The 27,525-nt window shown below is 38.4% G+C and overlaps 1 protein-coding gene across 1 annotated transcript; it reads left to right on the top strand.

The window, feature by feature from the left end:
* Positions 1-146: 146 nt before the first annotated feature.
* Positions 147-12,469, top strand: SLC7A9 (solute carrier family 7 member 9). The gene is made up of 12 exons (XM_054269461.1): positions 147-251; positions 1,436-1,583; positions 2,520-2,762; positions 3,475-3,600; positions 3,990-4,089; positions 5,454-5,498; positions 5,822-5,945; positions 7,816-7,919; positions 8,692-8,788; positions 10,036-10,185; positions 10,745-10,919; positions 12,405-12,469. The coding sequence occupies exons 1-12, from the start codon at positions 147-149 to the stop codon at positions 12,467-12,469; spliced, it is 1,482 nt and encodes a 493-aa protein (XP_054125436.1).
* Positions 12,470-27,525: the final 15,056 nt, after the last annotated feature.

The raw sequence follows: 27,525 nt of genomic DNA, 5'->3' as shown, positions 1-27,525 counted from the left end.
GGAGTGACTGTGTGCTGTGTTTGTTTTCTGGTCATATTTACCCGCACTCATTTGTACCCACTGGCATCAGCTAAAGTCAAGCAACATTCATATGCTAGAGTAAGATTTTGTTGTTGTTTCCTTAGAAATTTCAGCAAGGAAAACAAATGGGTGAAGAAAGCTTGAAGAGAAGAAAAGGAGAGGACAAAGGAAGAGAGGACAGACAATCCATCCAGAGTCATGAGCCCCAAACGATGAACCTACAGAAGCAGGCAAACCTTTTTCCTCTCCTTTTTCCTTTCCCCTTGGGTCCGGGTGTCAGGGGCTGGCAGAGGGAGGCACAAGGGGATATTTGTGCACATGCATCAGCTTACAAAAACACCACTGTGTCCCAATTTAGCAAAAATATCCTGATATCTCAGCTATGTGGTTGGCTTGCATTTTCAGAAACAGCCAGTTACTGAAATTAAATAGCTCTGATAGAAACAGAATAAACCCCCTGGAATATGTCATTGAAGTTATCAGATATAAAAATAATTCAAAGACTTACTCTAAGTTGATCAACTGAGGCATTTCATAAACGTTTTTTTTTCTGCATGTAATTTTCAGAAGTCATAGTTGGTTGTCCAGCTCATTGTTTCTGAAAGTTTGTTAGTGTTTATAGCCAGAAAATAGGCACTGGTACTTGAAGAGAAGTGAAAATCTGTCTCTTACAGAAAATTACAGATGGTTTAGAAAAGAGTTGTGTCACTTCCTCTCGGGAGGGAGTGGCATTTCTCTTAATTTAAGTAGCCTGGAGAAAGATTATCTATGTGGTTTTAGTTTGGTGCCAAGACGGGAAAAATACTGATGTCATTAGAGTAGCCATAGCTATCATAAAATATTAAGCAGCCCATGCCTCAGTTTCAGTGTTTTCATGCAATATTGTCGGTCACTACAGATCTGGGAGAACATAATCTTCTCACCCGGTGGTATTGACACCATTCCTAGGTACAAATATTTAAAGCAAGGACAGGAAAACAGCTGCTCAACAACAACAACAAACCTGGACTCCGTCCATGAAAGACAATTTCTGAGTCTTAGAAAATTCAGAATTCGTCAAGTGCTTGTAAAAGAATGTCATGGCTTAATCAGAGAGGAAAGGGCAAGTTCACCCATTCAAGGTTGTATTTGAGACTCACATAGTTCAAAAGACAGTTTAATAAAGGAAATAGGCAGGCGAAACACAGACAGATGTACTTCTGAAAACAGCAGGAGTCCACCACAGGGTACATACAAATCTTGATAAGAAGAGTGAAACTTTGCAAAATTGTTTACTGTATTTCTTTATAAAACTTACATATTGAAAGCCAATAAAAATCAGTCAGTAAGGACAATTACTGTAGTTCTGTGATATTGAGAAGTAATTGGTGAATTCCTAGAAGTTGCTTACAAAACCATCTCATTTTACTTCAAGGTGGGCCTGATTAGTGGAATCTGTATGATTGTGGGTACCATTATTGGCTCAGGTATCTTCGTTTCTCCAAAATCAGTTCTTGCCAATGTGGAAGCTGTGGGTCCTTGTTTAACCATCTGGGCAGCCTGTGGAGTTCTGGCAACATTAGGTAAAAACTCAACAAAGAATCTGAATCTTTGCCTTAAATCTTGATATCTGCTGTTTCTGCATACTCTCATTTCACAAATTAGCTCATAGCACCAGGACCAAAATCAACTAAATCCTGCTCTATATATGTTTATATGCAGTACTGAACCATAAATTAAAAATGGGGTGTTTCTAGAAGACAAATTAAGTTTCAAAATTGTAAATTACACTCTATTTGGAAAGGAAGTTTTAGTTTTTCCTGCTTCATCCACTGACTGTAATAAAGAAAATAGTCTTCTACTTCAATAGCTGCCAATATGTGAAATTTACTGGTAGTGAGCCAGGTACTTTCTGCTGGCTTTCTACTTCTGTAATTCTAATTCTGTTATCTGAAAATTTAGCATTAAGCACCTCAAAATATTTCAAGAAGTAAAACAAAATTTTGAGCATTGTAACAAGTGGGGCAGCAAAAAAGAAAAACCTTAATTCAAAATGCCACATACAGCAATAGAATAGGAAGTATCACTGTACTTTAATGCTGAGCTTAGCAGACATTTTATTTCAAAATAGTGCAGAAAGTTTGTTTTTTCAAGTTTCCAATAGGTGTGTCAGCCAGTGCAGTTCTCACTCAAGTGCTTCTTACAGTGTTCATTTCTTAAACAGAAATCAAATGAAATCAAAAGGTTTGTTTGTAATGTTTTGGTGAAGTTTTAAGTATCAATGGTAATAATTTTTAGACTGCATCTGAATAATTCCAGGGTATTTCTTTTGATTGCTCACAAGTAATTAAAATTTTATTTTGCATATACAGTAAAATTAACAGAAACATGAAGAGAGTAATGGTGCACAGTACAGATCAATTCCCTGCACTTTTCTACCTATTAAAAAGTGATCACCTGTTCAAGCAGTCCCAGGACCAAAAGTGCATGAACTAAACCTGCTTTTTTTTGTCATTCAGGTGCACTTTGTTTTGCTGAGCTTGGTACAATGATCACAAAGTCTGGGGGAGAATATCCTTATCTCATGGAGGCGTTTGGGCCAATTCCAGCCTTTCTGTTCTCTTGGACGAGCTTGCTGGTCACAAAACCCAGCTCCTTTGCCATCATCTGCCTCAGCTTTGCAGAATATGCATCAGCTCCTTTTTACCCAGGCTGTGACCCACCCCAGGCAGTCATCAAGTGTCTGGCAGCTGCTGCTATTGGTAAGAGTCACAATTTTAAACAGCCCAAATCCAGAATTGCATTGGGACCTGTGTCTGGCCCCATCCACAAGTGCATTTTCCTTATGTTCATCTTCACAGAGACACCAGAAATCTTTAGGACACAGTACAGTGAGCCCTTCCCACAATAATTAATTAAACTGCATAAAAAGGATGGATTTAAAATGTTTTTTTCCCTAGTTTGAGTTTTGTTTTTATTCTTCCTTAAGATAGATACATCTGTATAATGAATGCTTATCGCTAACAGAAAAGGAAGAAAAATTAACTGTGGAAATACGATTTCTTTATCAGAATGCTGTGCAACTTAAATTTTTTTTTTTATTAAATGTACTATAAAAGTCTAATTCATAAATCTGTTTTTCCTCACTATTTCTAAAGTTATCCAAACACAGTAAGCAAAAACTGTATAGACAGGCAAAAATATATATATAATATACAAACTATATACATACACATATAGTTTATGTTATATGTTTATATGTTGTTATAATATACAAATATATGTAATATACATATATATGTATACACATACATATATATATACATATACATATATATACATATATACATATATATATATAATATACATAGACAAAAAGTGTGACAGAAAAGCAGTACAGTAAATAAGGGGAGGGGCAACTTTTCTTTAAATTCTGACAAACGGTGCGAAAATTTATAATTTGGTTTCTTTTAGTGGTAATTACAATTGTGAATTCATTGAGTGTGAAGCTGGGAAGTTACCTCCAGAATTTTCTCACAGCTGCTAAAATGATCATTGTCACAATCATTATTGTAAGTGGAATTGTTCTCCTTGCACAAGGTAATAAAATATATGTTATTTGGAAAAATTATTTTAGCTTTTGCTATGATGATTAAAAATTCCCCACTGAGAGAAGAGACACAGAAATAAGGCACAGACATGAATCTCTTCATTCTGGGTTTTAGTTCTAAATCTCTTGGAAATTATGGCATTTTCTTTCACAGAAGGGGATGTGTGCAAAATGCAGCACCATAGATCAATTAATACAAACTACAAATCTACAGATCTACAAATATAAACTACAGATCAATTAACACAAAAGGGTGTTCATTAATTTTATAAGTGAAAAGTTTCAAAACATGAGATATGTGGGAATGTTTTTTTCATCTGTTGGGGGGATTACAAGAATTAATTCCAACACTGATCAGTAATCTTCCTCTTATTTGCAGGAAAAACAGATAACTTTAAAGATTCTTTCAAGGGCAGTAAAATTTCTGTTAGTTCTATCAGTTTGGCATTTTATAATGGACTCTGGGCATATGATGGATGGTAAGAAATCTTTATTAACCTTCACAGTTAGAGTTTAACAGCCTTTAACTGGTTTACTCTCTCCCTGTAGAACCCTCTGAAGGCGTTAACAACTGACTTGTTATTAAGAATGTCTTGATGAATTCTGGAAAAAAGAACACTAGTTTGGGTTAAAAAACCCCAGAACTCCACCCTCTTTTAGTGTCTGTTTGTTAGGGAAAGAAAATATCTTAGATCCCAAAAGGACAATTACTGCTTTAGTGTTGAAGGTGATTAGATATTGCAGTAATAAGGAGAATATAACAAATTTAATTCCATTGTTTTAGACAAAATAGCTTTCCCTGCAGGCTACCCCATCAAACTCCATTTCTTGTGAAATATGTAGAGGTGTTTGATTAGTCCAGGAGAACATAAAAAGGAACTTTGTGTCAGAAATTATAAGGTTCAACTTGCAGGTTTTTTCTTGGGGAATGTCACTTGGCACAGAGCTCTGTTGGCACAAATCCATTGTTATTCTTAAATGTACAAACTGCAAAAGTCTGTATATAGGTCAGTATTTTGGGAGCAAATAAGGATATAATCTTGGTCTACCACACAGAAATTCCCATTTAAAAGCTTTTGAAACTGAATTTATTTAAATAGATTATTTTTTTAGGTTCTGTTTCCAAGCTTGAGTGTCTCAACTCAGGCATGAGTCTGCTAATTCAGGCATTCACATGGACTTTTTAAGAGGGCAAATAAGCTGATCCCTAAATAATTATTTGTGTATGTAACCACCAGGCACTAACATTTGAAAATTTGCCTTTGAACTGTAAATACTCACTCTTCAAATTTTCAGAGTGGATGAATATAAAAAAATAAAAATTGTTTCAACTGATCTACACACGCTAGCAAAAATGGTTATTTGGAAATTATAATTCACCTTAAAAAGGTTTTCATGCCTGTTTTTCAAAGGTAGGATGACTTACAGAACCACTCTGAAACAGCAGCAGGCTTGCTTTCCTCTCTGCCCCCAGCACACTTGTGCTTTTATTTGAAAAGACTCAGATACTGCAAAGCTTGAAGTTGAAAGGCAATTTTGGAAATCTAAGATGTCTGCCAAAGTTTTGTTTGATTATTCTGGGATATTTTATCCAAGATTTAGAGTCTTAGAGATACTAGAGATAATGCAGAAAGAGATGGTGAATCAAGAGCCTGACTTTTGGATAAGAAGTTCACATTGGTTTTATCCTGCAGTTTTCCCACTTAAAAAATTGATTTTACATTTTTTTTCCTTTTTAAAACTGAAAAGATTAAAAACAGGAACAGAAGAAATAACCTCACCTCATAGGTGAGTATTTAAACCCCTGACTGCTGAAATACTCTATGAATGTTTTTCCTTCCAGGAATCAACTCAATTACATCACAGAGGAACTTAAAAATCCATACAGGTAAAGCTGTGTAGGAAAGCAGTGTTTTTTACTGGCAAGAAATCAAGCCCTATATATTTTTATATAAGCAAGCATATATTTTGGTTTTTTTTTAAAAGCACTAATATTCTATTATTCAAGGTTTGAGCACTAACAGACAAAGCTAATTAGCTAATTATTATTACAGGCTTTGCATCTTTGCATAATTTTTTACAATCCTGATTTCCATAGCTCTACACTTAAAAAAAAAAAGTAAATAGGAAAAGTAAGAATGCAGAGTTTACTATGATAACTGTAGCAGTGATCCAGCAATGCTGATGGGGTTTTGCTTTTCCATTCTTTAGAAATCTGCCACTGTCTATAATTATCGGAATCCCCTTGGTCACAGTTTGTTATGTTCTGATAAATGTTTCCTATTTCACTGTGATGACTTCAACAGAGCTCCTGCAGTCCCAAGCTGTTGCTGTGGTAAGTTACTTAATTTTGTAACAGAACATCTGCATTGAAGTCATGTGAGCCATTAAATTCCATTAATTTTTTGTAAGATAAAAATTAATTTTAGTCTAAGCTGTTAGTGCCACCTTTCCCCCATTAGCCACTATCATTCCTTAACCTAAAATTTCAGTAATGCCAAATTGGAAGAGTAGTTCTGTCATCTCCAGATGGAATAAAAAAGAAGGATGCAAAAGTAAAGCAGTCTTCAGCAAATATATTGTAAACATTGCAGTCAGAGAGGGACTGCTTTCCATAGGCAGGAAAAAGATGGAAAGGGAAATAACATCTGACAGCTGCTTTGCCATTTTCAGCGTTCCCAGGATTTCTGAGAAATGCCATAGTACATAGATCTGAGTTTGTTATGGAGATAACAGCAAATTGTCCATTAGTCACTTCCACCTTATTATTTTTGGGCTTTTTTCCTTAATAAATTTGAAAGATAGGATTTTTACATTTTTGCAAGACATACTCTTACAGGTAAAAGTAGAAATTACAGAAGTTTCTGAAGCCATAAAAAACAAATCTGCCCCCTCAGTTCCACTCAGTAAATTTTCTGTGTCTCTGAAACAACTGAGGTCCTGCAACAATTTTCCTAATGCAAGGTTTTGGGGAAAACAAACAGTATGTGACAAGCATTAAAAAAACCCTTAATAATAATTGAAAAAAAAAATAAATATATATTTTTAAAGTATATATTCCATACATATTAATCTATATTTTATATATACATATAAAAATAATAAAATTAGTGGCATAATAATATATAAATATTATTTGACAATATAATAAATAACAACGATAATGATAAAATATATAATATATTTTTTTATATATATAAAATAGTCTTGTCCAGTGAAGAAGTACAGTAATGTTGAAATGCTTAAAAAAATTTAAAAAATAAAAATAAAATAAAAATGAAATAAAAATTTTTAAAAAATTAAAATAAAACCTTTTAAAATTTAGATCTTCTGTGCATTTAAACAGCTTGTCTGCACCAAAAGTATGAAGTTAAATCTTGTATAAGAACTAGTCCTCTTCAATAGACCTTTAAACTTACAATCTGAACAGCTCACAGCAACCAGCACTGAACTGATCAATTAACAAATGAATTAACAAAATTCAGCACTGGCTCTGAGCAGAGGGGTCAATACAGATGTCAGCAGCCTTTGTGTGCCCCAATTCTGCAACATCACTGATGTCAGACTTGTGCAAAAGCAAAGCTCTTCATGCTTGATTTATTAAAAAAATCCCAACCCAACTAAAAACTAAATCTACCTGTCAAAAACATTTAAATTCAAATTCCTTTGGACAATGTACCTAGCTGAGATCTACAGCAAGAACTAACAAACCACGCCACAGGTGAAAACTCAAGTGTGGTGAAAGACCAGGGGGAGTTTGTCCTGATTTGCCCCCATCTCAGGCTGTCACTGCTGATGTTATTCCTCCTGGAGAGGTTGAAAACAGATTTCTGTGTGCACAGAGCTCTGCAGCAATTCCATCTCCCTCCTTTGTCTTTGCAGACACATCCCAAGGCAGGAGTCTTTAACAGAATTTAATTTCTGTGCAGTTTTTACATCTGCCTTCCAATGTCTCCTACAGATGTTGCATCTTAAACATCATGACAATAACACTCCACTCCATTTTACAGTGGTCAGTGAATGAATCTAGGTTTTTATCTGGCAGAGCATTCTTCAATAACTACACAAAATATACAACATGGATTTGTTGGGTAACACAGCTCAGATACCCATTTACTTTACTTACAAAGAGGTTCTAACATTACTGAATATACTAAATGGTAGTTAAAATGACAAAAGTGATTAATTTTAATCCCATTTCCCAGACATTTGGGGACAGAGTCCTTTATCCAGCCTCTTGGATAGTTCCTCTCTTTGTGGTATTTTCCACACTTGGATCTGCCAATGGCACCTGTTTCACTGCAGGCAGGTAAGTCCCCATTCTAAATATCTTCATGAAAGGTTCTGAAAGGTGGAAAAATTTATATACATGTATCTACAGACATAAGAACATTCTTCTGATCTACATCACACAAAACGTAATTTGAAATTGCCTGTAAATCTAGCTATATTGTTTAATTTTCAAAAAGAAACAGTGGCTATTGAGGTTTGAAAGTTAGAAAAATGGTTTCTTCTTAATTCAATGAAGGTATACCACTATAGCACAAAAGTTTTTTTAATTTCTCATCAATTTTAAAGCTGAGAATTGAACAGTTAAAAGCTACCAGTAAAAACATCACTACACCAGCAAAGGTAGCTGAGAAGCTATTTCTTTCTATCAGTTGTTCAGCACTTCCATTTACTATTTAAAATATTTTAAGATTTCAAAACCATCTGAACACAATGTGGCTTTAAAGACCATTTTTAAACAACAGGTTGTCAATACACCTTTTTGCTATGAAACACATGAAAAAGGAAATATTTAATTAAGAGACACAGTTGGTAACATTTCCCAAAATAATTTTCAATAATGATTCTGAAATTAATTTCAAGTGCACTATTTTAATACTGTTCAGAATTTGTTTCATCTCACTGCTTTAATACCGGTTATTTAATTTCCTTCATTTTTAACTGCTACAATCTTTAAATCCCAATGCATATCAAAGAAAATCCTGATGGAATTAGGTGGATGTCTACTTTAGTAACACCTTTTAAAGCCCAGGTGCCACACCAACTGCTCTGCCTTGTTTCTGTTTTTCCAGACTTGTGTACGTTGCAGGTCGTGAGGGGCACGTGCTGAAGATTCTGTCCTACATCAGTGTCAAGCATTTAACACCAGCACCTGCCATTATATTTTATGTAAGTATGTATTTAAATACAGAAAAAGAATCATCACCTACCACCAAAAATTTTCCAGTAATTCATACTTTCACAGCTTCTTACAAGCAGTTTTGACACCTATCATTAACTATCTAGACAAGAAAATTGCTAAATGCATTTTGGGAAGAAGACTACAAAAACCCCCCAGCTTCTCTAATTTGAACATATTTGTTCCAGAACTGGACTTTAAAAATCAAAATGGTTAACAATCAATGGCATGAGAACAGAATCTTAAATGAATGGTTAATATTAGGGAAACCTTTCACAGGATACTTGTAAGCCAGCTATCACTACCCTGTTTCCTCCATGTGGGAATATTTCCTCCATGTAGAAGATTTAGTTCACACTAAAAAAGTCCGGTCAGTCAACACATTCAAGAATAAACCTAGAACATCTTGTTATTTTTATTTTACTCATTTATCTTCAAGGCAAAACAAGATCTATTCAATCCTGTCAGGAAAATTAATCCACAAACACCAGAGGTTTATGTAAAAGGGAGACAGAGGAATCTCATAACTTTATTTGAATAAAGGGAGAGGCCATGGGGCATTCCCCCTGGGGTCTCTCAAATTATTAGAGGACACAGCCTCCTTTTAATCCCAATTTTCTGGCCACATTTCCCTCTCCTTTCCCATTGGCTGAGGTACTTGAGGGGCACAGACTTCCCACATCACCTAATCCAGACCTCATTTCCAATGTGTGACCCCTGCTTTTTCTTTCTCCTCATGTCTCTGTTCTTTTTCTCTAAGTCCAGAGATGTAGCACAGTCTTGAGTGAGTAACAGTCTGTGTCAATTAGTGGAATTCCTATGGAATTTATGGTTCTGCCCATTGCTTCTTTCACCTCTCCCTATCTGGCCTTATCTACCCTCAGGCCCACAGTTTGTTTGTAAAGACACCTCCTCCTCATTCCTTTTAATCCCAGTAGTATTAAAAACCTAAAAATATATTTTGTATCTTCAAGATAGTTAGTCAACAATAAAGCAGATTAATGCATAAAAATGATAAGCATTTTAACTTAAAATGGAATTCAGATTGCACACAAAAATAACCATGTGTTGGCAGGAAGCAGTCACAATCTTTAAAGGTGCTGCAATGCACTTAAACCCAAATATTTAAGCAAAAACATTCACAGTTCATACTCTGGAACATCACACATGCTGAAACAGATGTAAAATTCAACCTTCTTCTATAATAGACTACACTAATTTTTGTTTTCATTTCTAGGGGGCCATTGCTATTATTTATGTTATTCCTGGTGACATTAATTCCCTCATAAATTACTTCAGTTTTGCAGTCTGGATATTTTATGGTTTAACTGTACTTGCACTAATTGTTATGAGGTTTACAAGGAAGGAACTCAAGAGACCTATCAGGGTAAGTTCTGTGTGGCTTTTCCTCCATTCCATAGATGCTGTAGCAGGAATTCACACTCAGTATCTGGATGTTTCAACAGCCCCCTTGGGCAGTATCCTTGTTTTTTACTCCCCTTGCCTGAAATCCAACCATTTAACAGCAGATCTGCACCAGGACTCAAAAGCTCAAAGCTCATAAGGACTGGGAAAAGATTACAGAATGTTGATTTTCACTTGCACAAAAGCCAAAATTTCAGAGATGGGTAATTGCAGTCAGCAGACTTCCATTGAAAGAATATCCAAAATAAGACCCCAGGCCATTGCATGTAAGTCAGTCTCCATATTATTTATTAAAATGCAAACTTGGACACTGCAATTTGAAATAAGAGATCTTAGTGGATAATTTGGCAGAAGTGTTTTCCCTGCCCATATTTCTGATACTCCTTCCGTTGCCCCATCTGATTCCAGAAAATTTTAAAGTAAAAAAATGTGTAAGGCAATAAAAATATTCTTTCATACAGGCAATTTCTGTAAAAACAGCTAAAGAATGAGGAAGTGATTTTATTCTTTGTATCTTGCAGGTCCCCATCATCATTCCTGTCATAGTGACACTGGTGTCAATTGTGCTGGTACTGGCACCAATCATCAGTGCACCTGAACTGCCCTATTTGTACTGTACTTTATTTATACTTAGTGGACTTATAGTTTATGCACTTTTTGTTCATTTAAAATTCAGATGGGCACAAAAAATTTCAAGTAAGTAAACTCAACATTTGCTAAACTTGAGATTAATTACAATATTAAAGTTCACTATCTGGTCAATCCCTACTAAAGTGTGAAAAATGCCATTCACTTTTGTTAAAATTTTAGATGTTTAATAGTAATGAAAATAGTAATAAAAATTAGGACAATTAGAGACAATAAAAAGCAAAGAATTCTGGACATCTGGGTGCTTTGCACTCTGCCAAAAGGCACGCCTTGCTAACAAAGAATTACCCCTTAAAAGCAATAGCTTATTGCATATTTATAGCTCTCATATATGATTCAAACATTCCTTTCAAACCAGGGTGGTTCTGCTTAATTTCAGCTTCCCCCCCTCATCTTGTAAATCAATCTTCTTGGTTCCTCAAGTGTGAGGACTCCTTATAAGGAGGCAGTAATTCTTCTCTTGGAATCTTGGGGTTTGTTGCTGTTATCTCTTTCAGAGAGGATAATGTGAAGAATTTCTTGATTATCTTTTCCATTCTTAGTGCTAGTTACAAAAAGTATCTTACACCACATAGTTTCCATTTTAATATTATGCTATAGCCTAGAAATTATATTTACCACACTACATAAAAGAGATTAATACAGTACTACTTAAGAGACATTAATACAGCATAACTTTCCAACAACACATACAGTATTCATTTTAATATTTGTGAAGAGCCAATCATATAATATGCATTTTTCACATAAAGCATGTGAGCACAATGTGCAGGGAAGCAATTTCCCTAGCATGCAGTGGGCTTTACTCCTTCTTGTTAAAAAGAAGTAATGTCTGACTTGAGGAAAACTTAATTCACAAAAAACAACACATCACTGTAGTAGCACAAAGAAACAGAATTAATCTGTAAAGTGAGTTTTTCAGTTATCTGTACTTCAAAACATTGCTTTAGCCATTAACTGAAGACTAGCAGACATTCTTATGCCACCAAACACTGGGCTTTTACCTCTGATTATTCATTTTATTATCTTTACTAAAGAAAATGTTAACAGCATTAAGACAAAAAGTAATCCCAGGGCTGAGTACAGTGAAAGCTGCAAGAACTCAGAATGACCATTTATGAACTGATTGCATAATCCCTAGAGAAACGCTGATATTATCTCAGGTAAAACAGGATACACAGGTATTTCTAGGAGGGTAGTTGGAATTAGCTGAATACAACAGCATTAGTAGTTCTACAGACATTTAAAAACCCATCATTTGTCTCTCTTGTCCCCAGGATGATTAATTATAATGTAATAATCATAATTAATTATAATTTTAATTATGTAATTGGAAGAATTATACTCCAATGGAAGTTTGGAAATGTGGAATGCTGTAGTTTGGATCTTAAGACTTTATTCCCCACCCTTTATTTTCATTTTGAAATAGGAATTCAGATTAAAAAAACAACTACACAGAAGGATAGTTTTCTCACTTAGAGTTTGAATTGAAAGTTCTCTTATAAAGCCTCTAACAATAAATCTTTTCATCAGAGCCCATCACTATGCACCTCCAGATGCTTTTGGAAGTCGTTCCAGAAGAAGATGTTCCTGAATGAAGTATTTTATACCCACCAGGTTGTTTTAAAGTGCTCTACTGGTTGAAATATATTCAATTTAGTTTGGCACACATATGTACTTGCTAAATTGTTATGTTGGTACTGGTGTATTAGTTTTGCAACACCTCAGTACTTCAAAGCATCAAATACATATAATAAAAGATTTCTAAACCAGACTACAGTGTCCAGCAAAGCTGGTTTCATTGTTTGTTAATAAATTATGGTGTCTTGTTTTCTGAATTAAAGTTTTTAGCAAAGGTGTGTTTTAATGTCTTTACAAGCAATTCCATGGGTGTTAGTGTGAGAGATGAGTAATGTGATGATTGGCTCTCTCAATTAACAGACAAATAGCATGTATATAGGTTCAGAAAAGTTTTATAGGTTTATAGTTCTGTTGTATCCCGTTGTGTGGCTATCAAGGGACAGCTGGGAGGGCTGGCTTGTCACTGTGGTGACATCTGAGCTCCAATCAGGATTTGGGAAGAGATCTCCACCACGGGACAGTGAAGAAGGGGTCATGGACAGAACTTTGGGAGTGTTAAAGGGTTAAAAGGCCAAACCTCCATTGTGTGAGTGATCACAGGGTGGAGAAATCCTCTGCTCCTGGTGCTGTAACTTTTTTCTCTATTCAGTCTTCTGTTGTGTTTTTGGCAAGGTTTAATAAACCTTTCTAAATAATGAAAATTGAGTAACCATTTCTCACATTAACATCTCTGAAATGGGTCACTGTCTTTACCAACTTCAAGCCCCAGGTTTGTTACAGAGCCCAGACAGTGATTGCTGAAACAGACTCAGCACAAGGCTGTGTTTCTGCACTTTGGGGGTAAATGCCAGGCTCAAGGGGGATATGGGATGGGTGGTTTGGGAAGGCTGCACCTTCCTGGTACCCCAGCCAATCGGGGAAGGAGGAAGGCAGCATGTGGCTGGGAATTTGGGATAAAAGAGGCTGCACCTGTGGGAACCCAGGAAATCCCTCTGGCTGCCTTGGAGGACTCGAGACCCTGCCCAGGGGGCTCAGAGACCTTGGCACAGAGCCCCAGACCCCTGTGCCTTTGATTTAGCCCTTGGGAAAAACAAATGCCAACCGTAATTGAAGAATTAAAAGCCATGAAAGTTTAAGTAGAATGATAGTGACTTTATCACAAGGTGAAAAATAGATTTTTTGGGGGGTTTTTATAATGGGGCTTACAGGGGGCAAGATGGAGGAATCTGGGCATGTCCAGCCTTTCTCCTCCTTCTTCTTGGCCTCCATCTTCTGCTCTGATGGTGGCACTTACAGATTGGTTTAGAGTCACTAGACAGAAGCTCACTGTCTAACACAGGTGATAGGTATTGGAAAGTAATTGTAAACATTGCACACGTAGTTTTTAGTATAAAGCCATAACACTGCCCTGGGGGCAGGCAGAATGCCTGGAACTGTCCTGCTGGATGGACCTGGGCAGGGCAGGAGAAAGAATTTTATAGATAAGGAACAATGAACAACCTTGAGACTGAGAAATGAAGAGCCCTGACTGCTTCTTCAAGTGCTGGGCTGGGAAAAGAGACTTTGTGACACATCTCAGAGTCACTCTAAGCAGTGAGAGTCCTTCGAGCAGCCTCTGAAACCTGTGGGAGAGAGAAACCCCCATGGGCTGTGCCCCAGGGGACTCGCTCCCATTATCCCAGTAAAGGTGCAGGAGTCCTCTGTCTCCTTCATTGTGAGAAACAACTGCTCGCTTTGACAATTTAAAGAGGTTTATTAAACCTTGACAAAAATACAACAAAAGACTACATAAGGAAAAATTTGCAGAGCTAGGAACTGCCACTCATGGATACCACATGGCCAGTTCATCTTCAAGATGGATGCTCAGTCTTTTATACCCCTGGGATTGCATCAGCCAGCCCTGGCCCCTCCAAGGTCTGTCAGTCAGCTCTTCTTTGCCATTTATCGGTGGAAACTGTTTTCTTGTAACTGGATTGGAGGGCAGCTGTTGCCCTGCCCCAGTGACAAGCTCTTCCATTCCTCCTGCCCCATGCAAGGCACACATGTGCAGCTTGGTGCTCAGGGGGTGAGGCATGGCAACAGCTGCCCTCCAATCCCGCTACAAGGAAGCAGTCTGCACCTATAAATGGCAAAGAAGAGCTGACTGACAGACCTTGGAGAGGCCAGGGCTGGCTGATGCAACCCCAGGGGTATAAAAGACTGAGCACCCATCTTGAAGAGGAACTGGCTTTGTGGTATTCATGAGTGGCAGTTCCTAGGTCTGCAAATTTTTCCTTATTTAGTCCTTTGTTGTATTTTAGTTGAGGTTTAATAAACCTTTTTACATTTTCAAAGTGAGCACTTGTTTCTCACCTCTCTTTGCACCATACTCAAAGAGCAACAAAAGCTCCTTTCCTCTATCAAAGCTTTTCACTCTCTCAGAGTCCTTCTACAAACCTGAACACACCTGGCAAAAACAGAGCTCCCAAAAGTGCCAGCTGATTTCAGCTGAACCCATGAAACTCCCAGCACACACCCTGTTATTTGCACTTTCCTTCTCAGCTCTAGGTACCATCCTGAGCCTTCAGTCTCACGGTCAGGATCCAAATGGAGACTGCTGAGGGAGAGTTTTGAGAGTGGCAATTGTCATGTCCACTTCACAGGTGGCTCACTGGATGTGTGGAAACATTTACTGCTGGCTCACTTGGTATATCAGAAGCTTTTCCACCTCATATATGGAAAGTTTGCTGCTAGCTTGCTGAATGGATCAGCAGTGTCCTGCTGTCAGCTTGCTGGTGTTAGCAACCCTAGTGTATCAACCACAAGCTCTAGGAGTAACTTCCAACAGGGAGCCTCATTTTCTAAAAAACAAAGCACTTTCTGAAGTTTTTGTCAGAGGCAACTTCAATCTTCAAAGAGGCAATGGGGAAGCATTCTTTGCTTTTTATTCTTTCCCTACAGAGCTGTAGTAGGAAACCTTTTAGTTTAGACTCAGACTGTGCCCAAAGGCCACAGGTTCTAGAGATGGGAAGGAAAGTCTGGCTTGCACTGATGCCTTTTCCTTGGTCCTAAAAGTTAAGAGCCAGACATGGTTTAGGGTTTTTACCTCAGTATTTTAATAGGGATTCTTGTGGTGCACCACTTTGATAAGGTGGAATGCACCGCAATGCACGCACACAGTAGATCAGGTATACAATTTATAGACCTTACAAATTAGCATTTCTAACAAAGATGCCCCAATGAGAGGCTTGAATGAATGGTGTGATATCCTCCCATCCTGAGGAATTTCCCCCTGGATGGGCCACATTTTTAGTTTCCAGAATATATTCTATCTTGTTTTCTCAAGCTAGCTTAGGCCTTTCTGGCCCTGTGAGGCCTCCAGGATGTTTGGTCTCCTGGCCTAACAGAACACCAGTACTGTGCTGAGTTATCAGACTTAAGGAACTACAAGTGTGCATGCTAGGAGTGCTGAGGATGCATAAAAGATATATAAAAATATATAAAAGAAGAGGCAAAAAATCATCCTGGCATCAGCACCTGGTGTGTCTCATACTCTGAAATATTCACCCTCCCTCAAGGTACCAGTGGAGCCTTTCACTCTTGCAGATAACAAAAAGCTTAAAACCTCCAGCAGCTGCTTCCTTTTCCTTCTTTCCCCACACCTTGAATTGCCTTCCTACCCCCTCTGCAGCCTTTCCTTGGCCCTCCTTTTCTGCACTGCCTTGCACTGCCTTGCTCACCCATCTCCACTTTGACTTTCCTTGCAATTTGTCCGGGTCCAGCCTTGCCTTTCCTTCCCTTCCAGGGCTCTCCTTGCTTTGACCACCTCTCCCCTGCCATGCCTTGCACACCCAGCAGTTGCCTTTGAAGCCCTCCCTTGCCTTCCACTATCTTGCTCATCCCTCCTCCACCTGGAATTCAATATCCCTTTATTCTCTGAGCTTTTCCCAGCCTTCCCTTGCTCTACCTGCTCCTCCCAGGACCCTCAAGGATCTCTCATATCCCAGTGTTTCAGGAGCACATGAGAGGAAACCCTTAGGAGAACCATGTGAAGCCAGATCCATTTTTCTGGGCAGTTTTTGTCTGGGACCAGTGCTTGCAGGTACTGAATTTTGGACAGTACCAAAAGGGAAAAATCCGCATTTTTCCCATGGGCTCTGGGACCAGAATGACAGTTCTTTAGCATATGAAGGAAAATGTGCAGCCCCAGTGTTTTCAGTGTGAGATCAAGGCTGGACAGACTAGCTGTTCCTGGCCTGGGAGCAATCTTTCAGTGTACTTCCCCACTTGCCTTGCCTTGTCCTGGCAACCCAAGTTGACAAGTTGGCTTCCTTGCCTGTCCTTCTAACTCTTCCTTGTGTGAAAAACGCGAATTTTATGATTGGCTTTTCGCAAATATGAAAATGAAGATTATATGTGTTATGTCAGAAAGTTATGCTGTATTAATTTTCTTAAGTAGTGTGTTAAATACAGTTTTAGGTTATAACATAATGTTAAAACAGAAACTATGCTGTGTAAGATACTTTTTTAAAAGAAAGGACTCCCACTGAGATAGCAGCCACAGGACACCCAAATCTTTCAGAGAAAGAGAATTTATTGTTCTCTTATCAGAAGAGAACCTCCTCTCTCCCACCTCACTCAGCCATGGAGACACTGTTAGGATTCATAGGAAGAAGCTGACACCGACCAGACAGAATCCTGTGTTTGAATGGAATTTATGCATCATGTATGAGGTGTATGAATATGCAACAGGGTGTTGTTTTTAAGGGTTAATCCTCTGTTAACGTGGGTCTTTTTCGGGCTTATTTTGCCCAGAAAAGGTACCTGGGACTGTCTGTAACTCTTTGTTTCTATTGTCTCATATTGTCCTAATCCAAATTGTCCAAATTATTATTACTCTAATTATATTACTATTTTTATAACCATTTTATTACTATTAAACTTTTAAAATGTTAAAAACAAGTGATTGGCGTTTTTCACACTTGCCTTGCACTAACTTTGCATGCCCATATTGCTTTCTTGTCTCATTGTCAGGCCTTGCATTGCCAGGCCTTTATCTCCTCAGCATTTCCTTGCCATTTCTGACTACCCATATCCTTTGCCTTCCTGACTCATCCATGTCCTTCCCTTGCCCTTTGTATCCCTTGCATTGACCTGCTCACCCATTGCCCAGCTTGAATTCCCTACCCATTTTTACAGCTGTCCCTTGCCTTTATTTCTCCTCCTGGAACTCTCCCTGCCTTGCTGACCTCTCCCTTGCCTTGCCTGGCACAGCCACCCCTTGATTTACCCTGACCTTGCACCCCTCCCTTGCCTTGCTCAGCCCTCCCCACCTTGAATTCAATGTCCCTTTTTTTCCCCCTGCATTTCTTGGCCTTGCCCTGTTCCTCCCAGGACTCTGAACCCCTCCAGGTACCCCCAGTGTTTCAGAAGCTCGTGTGGGGCTGTCCAGGGGAGGTTTGTCCTGGCAGCTTGGAGTGCTTTGGAGGCCTGGTGGGAAATGTGTGTTAGAAGTGACCTGTGGATGGTTTGAAGAGTCCTTTAAGGGTTTGTGAGAGCAGAACAGGGAATAAACAAATCAGCTCCAATAGGTTGAAGACTGGGTGCTGATATTTACAGAAGACTTGAACCTGTTATTGTGGCAATAATGAGTTGTGATAATTGTGCCTTTTTATCTCCCAAGGCCATTTGCAAGTGTGGAACAGGCAACTTCCAGGGATGATGCAACTCCTTAACACCACAACTTCCTTACTGACTATGGGAGCTGTTGTTTTCAAGCATTTTCAATTTTTCCTCCATCTAATTTTGCAAAATGGAGGCAGATGAGGGCTCAGATGTTGAAATCCTGTGTTTGGACAGGTGGACTGAGCTCCTCATCAGGCATGATGGGCATCTAAACCTCAGGAACATCAATCTACCAGCACTATCCATGTCCAAAATAGTGAATCATAAACTCATGGGATGGTTTGGGTTGAAAAGGATCTTAAAGCTCATCCCATTGCACCCCTGCCATGGCAGGGACACCTTCCACTGTCCCCAGTGTCCAGCCTGGCCTTGGGCACTGCCAGGGATCCAGGGGCAGCCCCAGCTGCTCTGGGCACCCTGTGCCAGGGCCTGCCCACCCTGCCAGGGAACAATTCCTCCCTAAAACTTCATCCAAATAAACTCCCTGTCAGCGTGAATCCATTTCCCCTTGTCCTGTCCCTCCATCCCTTGTAAATAGTGTCTCTCCCTCTTTCCTGTCAGCTCCTTCAGGCACTGGAAGAAAAGAAGGATTTCCAGCTCTATTCTTTCACTTAGTTACTAAATTTGATAAAGAATTTTGATTAGAGAGCATTGCTTTAAAAAAAAGAAAAAAAAATCAAAATATAGACCTCCCCATATTTTAATGTAATGTGTGTTTGTGTGGATTAAAAAAAGATTTTGTTTTGCTTTTTGATGCAATTGAAAAGCTTCAAAATGTAGCAGCACACAGGAACAAACTCTCAGAAATATATTTTTAAATGTGACAGGTATTAAATACATAGTCCAGATTCTTTGGAGAAACACCTATTTGCCATCAGTTTGCCATACTGGGACAGGTTTAGCATCACTTAATATTAGGATTTTTATTCAAGTGCTTAACTTCAGTTCATACAGACCTGTGAGAAATATGAATGTTCAAAATATTTCAGCTTGGAGCCTTCATGGACTTATAGAACTTGGATAGAGGGAAAGAAGAGAAATGTTGTTCACAGCATTTAATGTAACAGAAATTCTACTGTATCAATGACCAGCTGAAAAAATTAAAAGTTTTAAATAAGGTCAGCAAGGTTTGAATGCAAATTTATGCTTTATATTTTATAATCCTGTTATATTTCTGTGAACGAGAGGATGGCAGAGAAACCAACTTCTGTCCCAGCTCTGCTCTGAGCTAAATTAAATTTCCAAATAAGCACCAGATGCAAAGAGCACGGTTTCTTAAAGGCCTGAACTTCCAGGAACTCATTCTGCTATTGCCATCTTGTGGATGACCTGCAGCATGATGCTGCTCCTTTGGCATCTCTCCCATCCTGTTTTGGTGAGGAATTTTTCTTGATATTCCACATTGCCATGGCAATCCATTACCTGAAAATTACAAAGTTCTTTATCTCAGAATAATTGAATTTATTAATTTCAATTAGCCCATTAAAGAAAATTAAAATGTCTCCATAAATTGCCAGTTTCTTTGTCCAAGTAAGATATTGAACAGTGTGTGAACTGAACTTTAAAAAATATCAGCTGTGCCGTAAAAATGGTTTTAATTACCTTTGTATGGTTCCCTTTTTGCTGGAGGATTGCATTGTGCTGAAGAAGAATGGGCCATTGCTTAAGGCACAAGGCTTATGTGAATCACAAGAGGATTCAAAGTCACAAAGCCTTGAAGATAAAAGTTTTAAATATGAATGTGTAACAGATGGTGCAAAACTCAGAGACCCTGGTGCTCAATGGGAGGAGCTATATTATATATATATAAAAAAACCTTTCCAGCAATATTGTGGACTTGGCACCTCCCCACCATGGGGAAAAGAACTGTGTGGGCAATGTTTTGATTTTCTTCTTAAATGTGGCATCACAGAGGCACTGCCAACCTCTCTGACTGAGCCAGCAGCGTGTCCATCTTCAGAGCCATCAGAGATTGGCTCTCTTGGACAGGGTGGAAGCTTCTAGAAGCTTCTCATAGAAGCCACTTCTGTGGCCCTCCCCACTGCCAAAAACAAGGCTGTGCCAACCCAGCACAAAGCCTGTGAGTTTTGCACCACAGAATTCTGAATCATAGAAGGAGACGTGCTTTGTCAAGGTGGATCTCATTGGTACAAAATTAAAGGGGATATTAAAAGAGAGCAGCTTTTATAAATGTTAAAGCCGTGACCTGAGCAGAAATATGCCACTCAAAAGATTCAAAAGACAAGAGATTCAAAAGACAAGCAAATTTGACTTTGGATAAAACTGAAGGAGTAATGTAGAAAAGACATAAAGACAAGACATAACATAGAAAAGACATAAAATAGAGAAGGCATAAAGTAGAAAAGGCAGCCCTCTTTCAGGCATCACACTATATATTTGTCAGCCATTTTCTGATTAGAGGAAAAGACTCTGTCATTAAAAATAAATTACAAAACTAGTTTTTTCCTACCCAGTTTTTTCCCTACACAGTAATTTCTGCATTTCCCACTGTGAGTACATGATTAGTCAGTGCCTATTCACACAAACTCTGTGAGCTTGCAGAACACAGGGAAAGGAGGGCTGGGAGAAAATCCTTTGAAATCTACACACACTGTGGAGTTCCTCAACCCTGCTGTCAGAATTAGAGTACTCAGAATTTTGCTAAGGGGAAGGAGCCTCCCAAAAGTTCTTCTGCACTTGGACAGAGGGGCAGACCTGACAGCATCACTTCTATAATGATGGTCATATAAAAGTCCATGTTACTTAGAATAATCTGTATCTCTCTCTCAAGTTTTATACCTCACACCCATGGATTTGAAGGATTCCTGATGGAAGGGAGCCCCTGGAGAGGAGCAGCAGATCTGAGGGTGGACACTGAGAGTTCTGAGCTTCACACAGTGAAGATTCTGGAGCTCAGGGTTTGGGAATACAGCTGTGAACCACACTGGAACCTGCCAGCTTGAGTGGGCAATTCATGTGGCCATCTCCAGGCTCACCACATTTTGTCACCTGGCACCAAGAAACATCTCCCTTGGGGCCTGGGGCTCTTGCCAGCCCACTGACAATTATAATTGTAATTGTAATTATAATATATGTTATAATTATAGTTATAATTAACGTTCACAAAGCTGCACTTGCCCTCCAGACCTGCTGTTGCCTCTCCCTGACTCAGTGCAACATGCCTACACACAAGTTAGGGAATGTAAAACAGTAGTGGGAGGGAAGATTTTTCTTTTCTGAACTGGCACCATGGGTTAAAACAAATATTTAAATTTTGTCTGAAAATATGACTTTTGTATTCTTCACATAAAGATATTTAGAGGTTTCTGAGGTAACACAGGCAAGCTGTCTGGTGCTTAAAACTGACATGAATGTTCAAGTTCACAATATTTTGCATGATGTATTTTATTCATTGTATTTGTATTTATTATGTCAAAAATTATCCTCTGAAAAGAAATTATTAAAGGGGGCAGTTGTAGACACTTTAAGAGTTGTTTTGCACCTCCATCTGCAAAAAGCTGTAACAGTTCATTGGGATTATGGTTTGCTAGGAGAAAAGAACAAAGATCCATCCCTGGCAGTGCCCAAGGCCAGGTTGGATGGGGCTGGAGCAGCCTGGGACGGTGGAAGGTGTCCCTGCCATGGCAGGGGTGGCACTGGATGAGCTTTATGGTCCCTCTCAACCCAAACCATTCTGGGATTCTGGGATCTCTCTTTGCAACAGATCCTGAAATACGGCAAGCAACATTTTGGTGCTTTTTTGTTAAGTATATTTTTAATTTCACTCTGGTTAAGCTGAGCTCTGTGCTGCTTCCCTCCCTTTGGGGTGATGGCTTTTCTGCCCGAGGCCCCATTGTCCATTAAACCTGTGCAGGGAGATGGGCAGAAGCCCCTCACAAGGGACAAACCTTCTGGCCTTACTGCAGCTGGTTAATGCCCAGGGAGGACCACAGAAAAAATGCTTCTGCACACATATGTGCAATTTATATTGGCCAGTTCATCATTCCATAATTAAGAGGTAAAAAATATAAATGCATGTTTATTTTCTTTAATGTATTTCTCTGGCTGTATGATTTATTGCCCAGACATGAATTACTTGTGTGAATCCTAGTTTCCAGTCCCTGTCTCCTCACCCCCAGTATCTCTAGCATACTATTTTTGTATTTCTTTAGGGATTTGTATCCTATCAAGTGATAGCCATGTGCATTTAACAGGAACTCCAATGATTTCAGCAGCAGGACTCTTTGCATGAATGAACTGCAAACTGAGTTTTAGAACCCTGAACAAGATGTGTGAAGTAATTTTGAATAGCTCCCACTTACATTGCTTAGAAGGTCTGAGGAGCTGTTTATTTTCTGAGGGCATTTTGAAGTTCTGGTACTCCAGGAATTCAGAATACAGTTTCCATATAAGCCCTGAGTTTCATTAGAGATTATTAGAAAAATTGAAAGGCCTTGCAATAGAGAAGTAATTGACCTGTTCTGTTCCAATGAAGAACACTTCTGTACAGTTTAATAAAAAGCATCTGTCATAAAGATTATGTCCTACACATTGTGGGAATTCTGTCACCACAGACAACATAGATTAATTGTAATAAACAGAAATTGCCACTAAAGCTCTCAGTTTATGCCATCTAATATTGTGTGAATAAATTTCATTTTCTAATATTACGAAACAGTAAGAGTATAATAAATCAAGTACCTAGGTCCTTTGAGAATTTTTGCATAATTTACCAAAACAAATTGATTTTAGCAGTAAAGCTACTAATTTACAGGGGGAAGAATGGTTTTCCTAGCATGATGAATTTAATTTCTATTTCCCTGTTTGCATGAATTCACTCAAGCAATTCATCACTGCTGGAATTAAACTACAGCCATGTTTTAGTTGGGCAGGCACATAACCTACACCTGGAGGACAATAAAGTGTCTTTCAAAGGTAGGATGTGAAAAATATAAAAAATATAAACAATAAGATGCTGCACAGAAATAGAATTTCAGAGAATTTTATCCATGGATTGGTTGTCAACTTTTCACTTCTGAGGTCTAATCTTTCCGATAATTGAAAAGCTTTTGTTCTACAGTGGGATATTTTTTATAAGGAATAAAGGTGTAAAAGAGAGTTTGTAAAATGAGTAGGTTTAAATTAGGACAGAATGAACTTTCTCTTCTGATTTTTGAAATGAGTCATCCATCCAAACACAACATGCACAATATGGGAATAAATTATATTTTGCAGTCAGTTCAAGGTGGTTCATTTTGGGACTGAGAAGTGAAATAACACTACTGGCAACCCAAGTGTGACAGGAATGAATTTGCAGCTTTATGTCCACAGTCCAGCATAAAATAATCCAGTGGCTGCTGGGAACCCAGAGTGGGTGAGTTTGTAGGTATGGCAAGCAGAGCAAGGATGTGTTTCCATGCCTGCTCTCTTTGGAAAGTGCAGCTCCCAGGCAGGAGGCTCCTGTTAGTTGGGATTGAGTCAGATTTGGGCAAAGATTCCATCCTTCCAACAGGGCAGGGCAGGGCAAAAACTACCCAGAGTTGTTCCTTGCTCAGTCAAGAAAGCCTTGAAATACTCACATGCCTTTTATTTCAGATACAAAACCAAAAGGAAAGCTGCAGGAATGCAGGACAGAAAGCACAGTAGCTAAAAATGGACATTTTCCCCATCACAGGCAGCATCAGATCCAGAGCTCACTAACAAACACAGCCATAGGAAACTAAACAATAAAGGAAGTTCCCCTTTTTGCCTGTGGAGCTAAAGGCAGTTGGTTCTATTTCAAGGCATAAAAGTAGAAATTGGATTGTGCCTGTAGATATTCCAGGAATAACATAATACAAAAGAAAAAGATCCAGATTCTTACAGGAATGGACACAGTGATCAGACTGGCCACTTTCCACCTTTTCACCTCCCTCCATCCTCAGGAAAAGAAGCAGAACACTTCATTGTCATGATCCAGAAGTGGTTTATCAGGCCACTGACCTCTCTATTTATTAATATATTATTATTATATATATTTTAATAACATGATGCCCATATTAAATTACAATGATGCAAAGCTTGTTCACTAGGTAATGGCACAACGGTTTGAAAAGCTGTCACTTACTCTGTTTAGCACACACAATATGGAAATTAATTTCACAGAGAGTAACTTGCTCCTCTGAGGGAAAAGGACACTGCAGGTATTTATAGACTATTTGATTAGCTCCTTTCAGCAGCATCAAATAGGATGATGCTGGAGCTGTCTGTATTTACTTAATACTGAACCTATAAAGAACCCATCATTTACATATTCTCCTCAAAAGCACCAGCTGTACATTCTTAAATAAAGGCATAAATGGCACTTACAACATTCTTTTAATTAAAAAAAAGACACTGTGTGGTACAAACTGTGCCTGTACTTCACTCTCCAGACTTTGTATGTTCAAAACTCTATAAATGTTCTCAACTGGAATAAGAAGAAGGCAAGTTGAAACTTTGCTTGAAAATTAATTTGTTTGCTTGTGGAGTCTATGTACTTTCAACAACATTTTCCTTACAAATGTTATAGATAATTATTCCAAATATAAGAGTTAACATGTAAAAGAAAACATTAAAGACAGCAGGGTAATTTTTACCTCCAACCATCAGTTCTCCTTCACCCTTGCAAGATTCACACCTGTGCACTGCAGGCATTGCTTGTAATTTAATTCTTAATGGGAAATTGTCCTTTGTATAAGTTTTAGTAGTGCCAACAGCAAGCTGGAGGGGTTCCCTTGTTTTTTGAAAGAGTGTGTCCCTGTTTCCCATGTAACTGGATGTGAATTCTTTCTGGGGTGAGCATTTTGTTCTTTGCTTGTGGCAACAGAGTCCTGGAACTCCTGGATGCTTTTATAGCACACAAAAAATTATTCCTATTTAGACACATTGTTAAGTCTCCTGAGAATATTTGCCATATTTCTCAAGCAACTCATTCCAGCTCCTTTCCTTCTTTATATTTTTATTTCTTTGGTTTTCCTGATAACCAGTTAGAGATGTTACTGTGACACTGTCAGATTTCCCCCCTCCCCTTTTTTTTTCCTTTTCCTTTTTTATTTTTATTTTTTCTTTTTCTTTTCATTCTGACTTGTAAGATCACATCTTGCTTCCTCTGTGGAAGCTTCCAACATACAGAATGCTTCTGCTACACTTCCATGGCTATTTCAAATATCCCAAGCCCTTCTACAAAAGAAGGCAATAATGTCCTGAACACACTATAATGCTTCCATTGTACATTAGACTATTTCTTGTATTTTCTTAATAAAAATATAAAAATAAAAAAGAGAGGCAGAGGGAAGGGACAGGAGCAAGGATGGAGAAATTATTTTGTTAAGGAAGCTCAACAAAACCTCAAGAGCTTTCTAGAATGAATCCTTTTAAACCCAGCCTTTTCTGTCCTTGATGCAGGATGCATCTTCCCTTTAATAATTCCTCCCAAGGGGTGATTTGGAATTACATCATCTGTGCCATGGAGCTCTATAGCAAGCAAGAAATTCTTTATCAAGAAATTGAGCTTTCCTTTGATTAGGAAGCAAGTCTGTAGCCATTAGTCTAACACATCAAGTCTTACAAAGACTCAACAAAACAGGCCCACAAAACTCTCAACTTTCTGTACAGTGTCTTGTTTTGACAGCTGCATAAACTTAGAAAGCATTGGGGATGTGGGATGTAATTTTTTTAAATTTAATTTTAAATGTTCACTGCAGAAGAAAGTTGGACCTGTGAGAATAAATAATTTCCTGCCCTCTGCACAGCAGTTCCCACCCCATCATGGCGTATTAAGCACACATTACCAATAAAGACTGCTTAAGTCATACACAAAAACGTTGGAAAATGCTCAAGACTGAAGTAAAATTTTCTAAATCACAAACTGTTAACACTCATGTTCTCTGCTACAAGTTGAATGCCTGCTAAATGGGTGCTTTATTGCCCCAGCTTTCATCACCAGCTCCTGCACTAATCCTTCTGTTTAATGATCCTGATTTAAAAATCGTTGCGCCTAACAACTCCTGATATTTTACTTTCAGCATTTTGGCATTCAGAACTGCTTAAATGAAACAGTTCAATCTTCTAAGTGACAATAATAGTTTCTCATTATACCAACCTGCAGGATTGCCATTCTGCTACATTTTGATGTATTATGGCCCTGCTTGTCTATGATCATTAGTATTGTATTAAAAATATACTTAATCTTTGTCATAAAGCTCATCAAATATTGACTTTTTTGTTTGGAAATAGAACTTTCTTCCTGGGAATTACTCTTCCTCTTCCCATGCTGGACATGGGCTAGAGTTTAGCTTCAATCTAAGGATCTGATTGGATCATGGTGCTAAACAAGTGTGTATAAAAATGCATTAAAACTGCCAGTTGTTAGACTAATTCATTGATATTGCTCATTAATGTCTGTATTATTAGACAAAAAGTAATTAAAGCAGAAAAGACTTGGGTAAAGTGGTGGTCTTGAAGCCTGTCAAAGCATCTACACTTTCCTGTCGTCATGATTTTATAATGAAAAGGGGAGGAGAGGAACAATTCAAAACAATTTTCTATTCATTCACCAGGAAAGGAGACAGCATTCTGTTTTCTGTGTCATTGCAGCATCTGTTTGTCTGTCCAGCAGTTCAGCTGAATTTGACAAATGGGCAATGGTCTCACAGAAAATAAACTACCATGAATGCTGTGAAAACATGGAGCTACACTGTTCCCAACAGATACAGTTCCATTTGTTCTTTTCTACCTCTTGCTGATTAATAGGTAGGGAACAGAAATGAATGAGAGTGTTAAGAAACAGTTGTGTGTGATGGAGATGAAAATAAAGAGGAGAATTCAGAAGATGAAAATTAACAGGGGGATGGAAGAAGAAGGGAGAAAGAATCAACAGCTTTGACTTTTTCTTTTAATTGGTGATATTTCAATCACAGAATTATTAGGTTGGAAGAGACTTCAAGATCATCAAGTCTATCAAACCATGGTGGGGAAATTTTCCAAGCACAGGCACAGGATAAATGACAACAGAAGTACAGAATGTCTTTAATACAAAATCTTCCTTTTTGTAGAAAAAACAAAAAGAGTGCTCAGCCCTTGGTAGGGGCTGCCCAGGGAGCTTTGGAGTGCCCATCCCTGCAGGTGTCCCAGGAATCCCAGGAAGGGCTGGAGGTGGCACTCAGGGCTCTGGGCTGGGGACAAGGTGGGCATCGGGCACAGCTGGGACTCCATGGCCTGGCAGGGATTTCCCAACCCCAGTGATCCTGGGATTCTGTGATAGCAGAGACTTCAGTGACTGTGTGAAACTGATAAGGCCTTGGGAATTCCATGGACTGAATTCCATGAACTGAATTCCATGGACTGAATTCCGTGCCCAGCTGCTGTAGAAGTGGAAAGGGCTCTCTAG

Source organism: Melozone crissalis, unplaced genomic scaffold (assembly GCF_028551555.1).
Source record: "Melozone crissalis strain CALT ecotype California unplaced genomic scaffold, PUWL_Pcris_2 ptg000007l_1, whole genome shotgun sequence".
In the NCBI taxonomy this organism is placed as follows: domain Eukaryota; kingdom Metazoa; phylum Chordata; class Aves; order Passeriformes; family Passerellidae; genus Melozone; species Melozone crissalis.
Note: the sequence above shows the minus strand (reverse complement) of the source record. Positions and strands in the feature narration are given on the sequence as shown.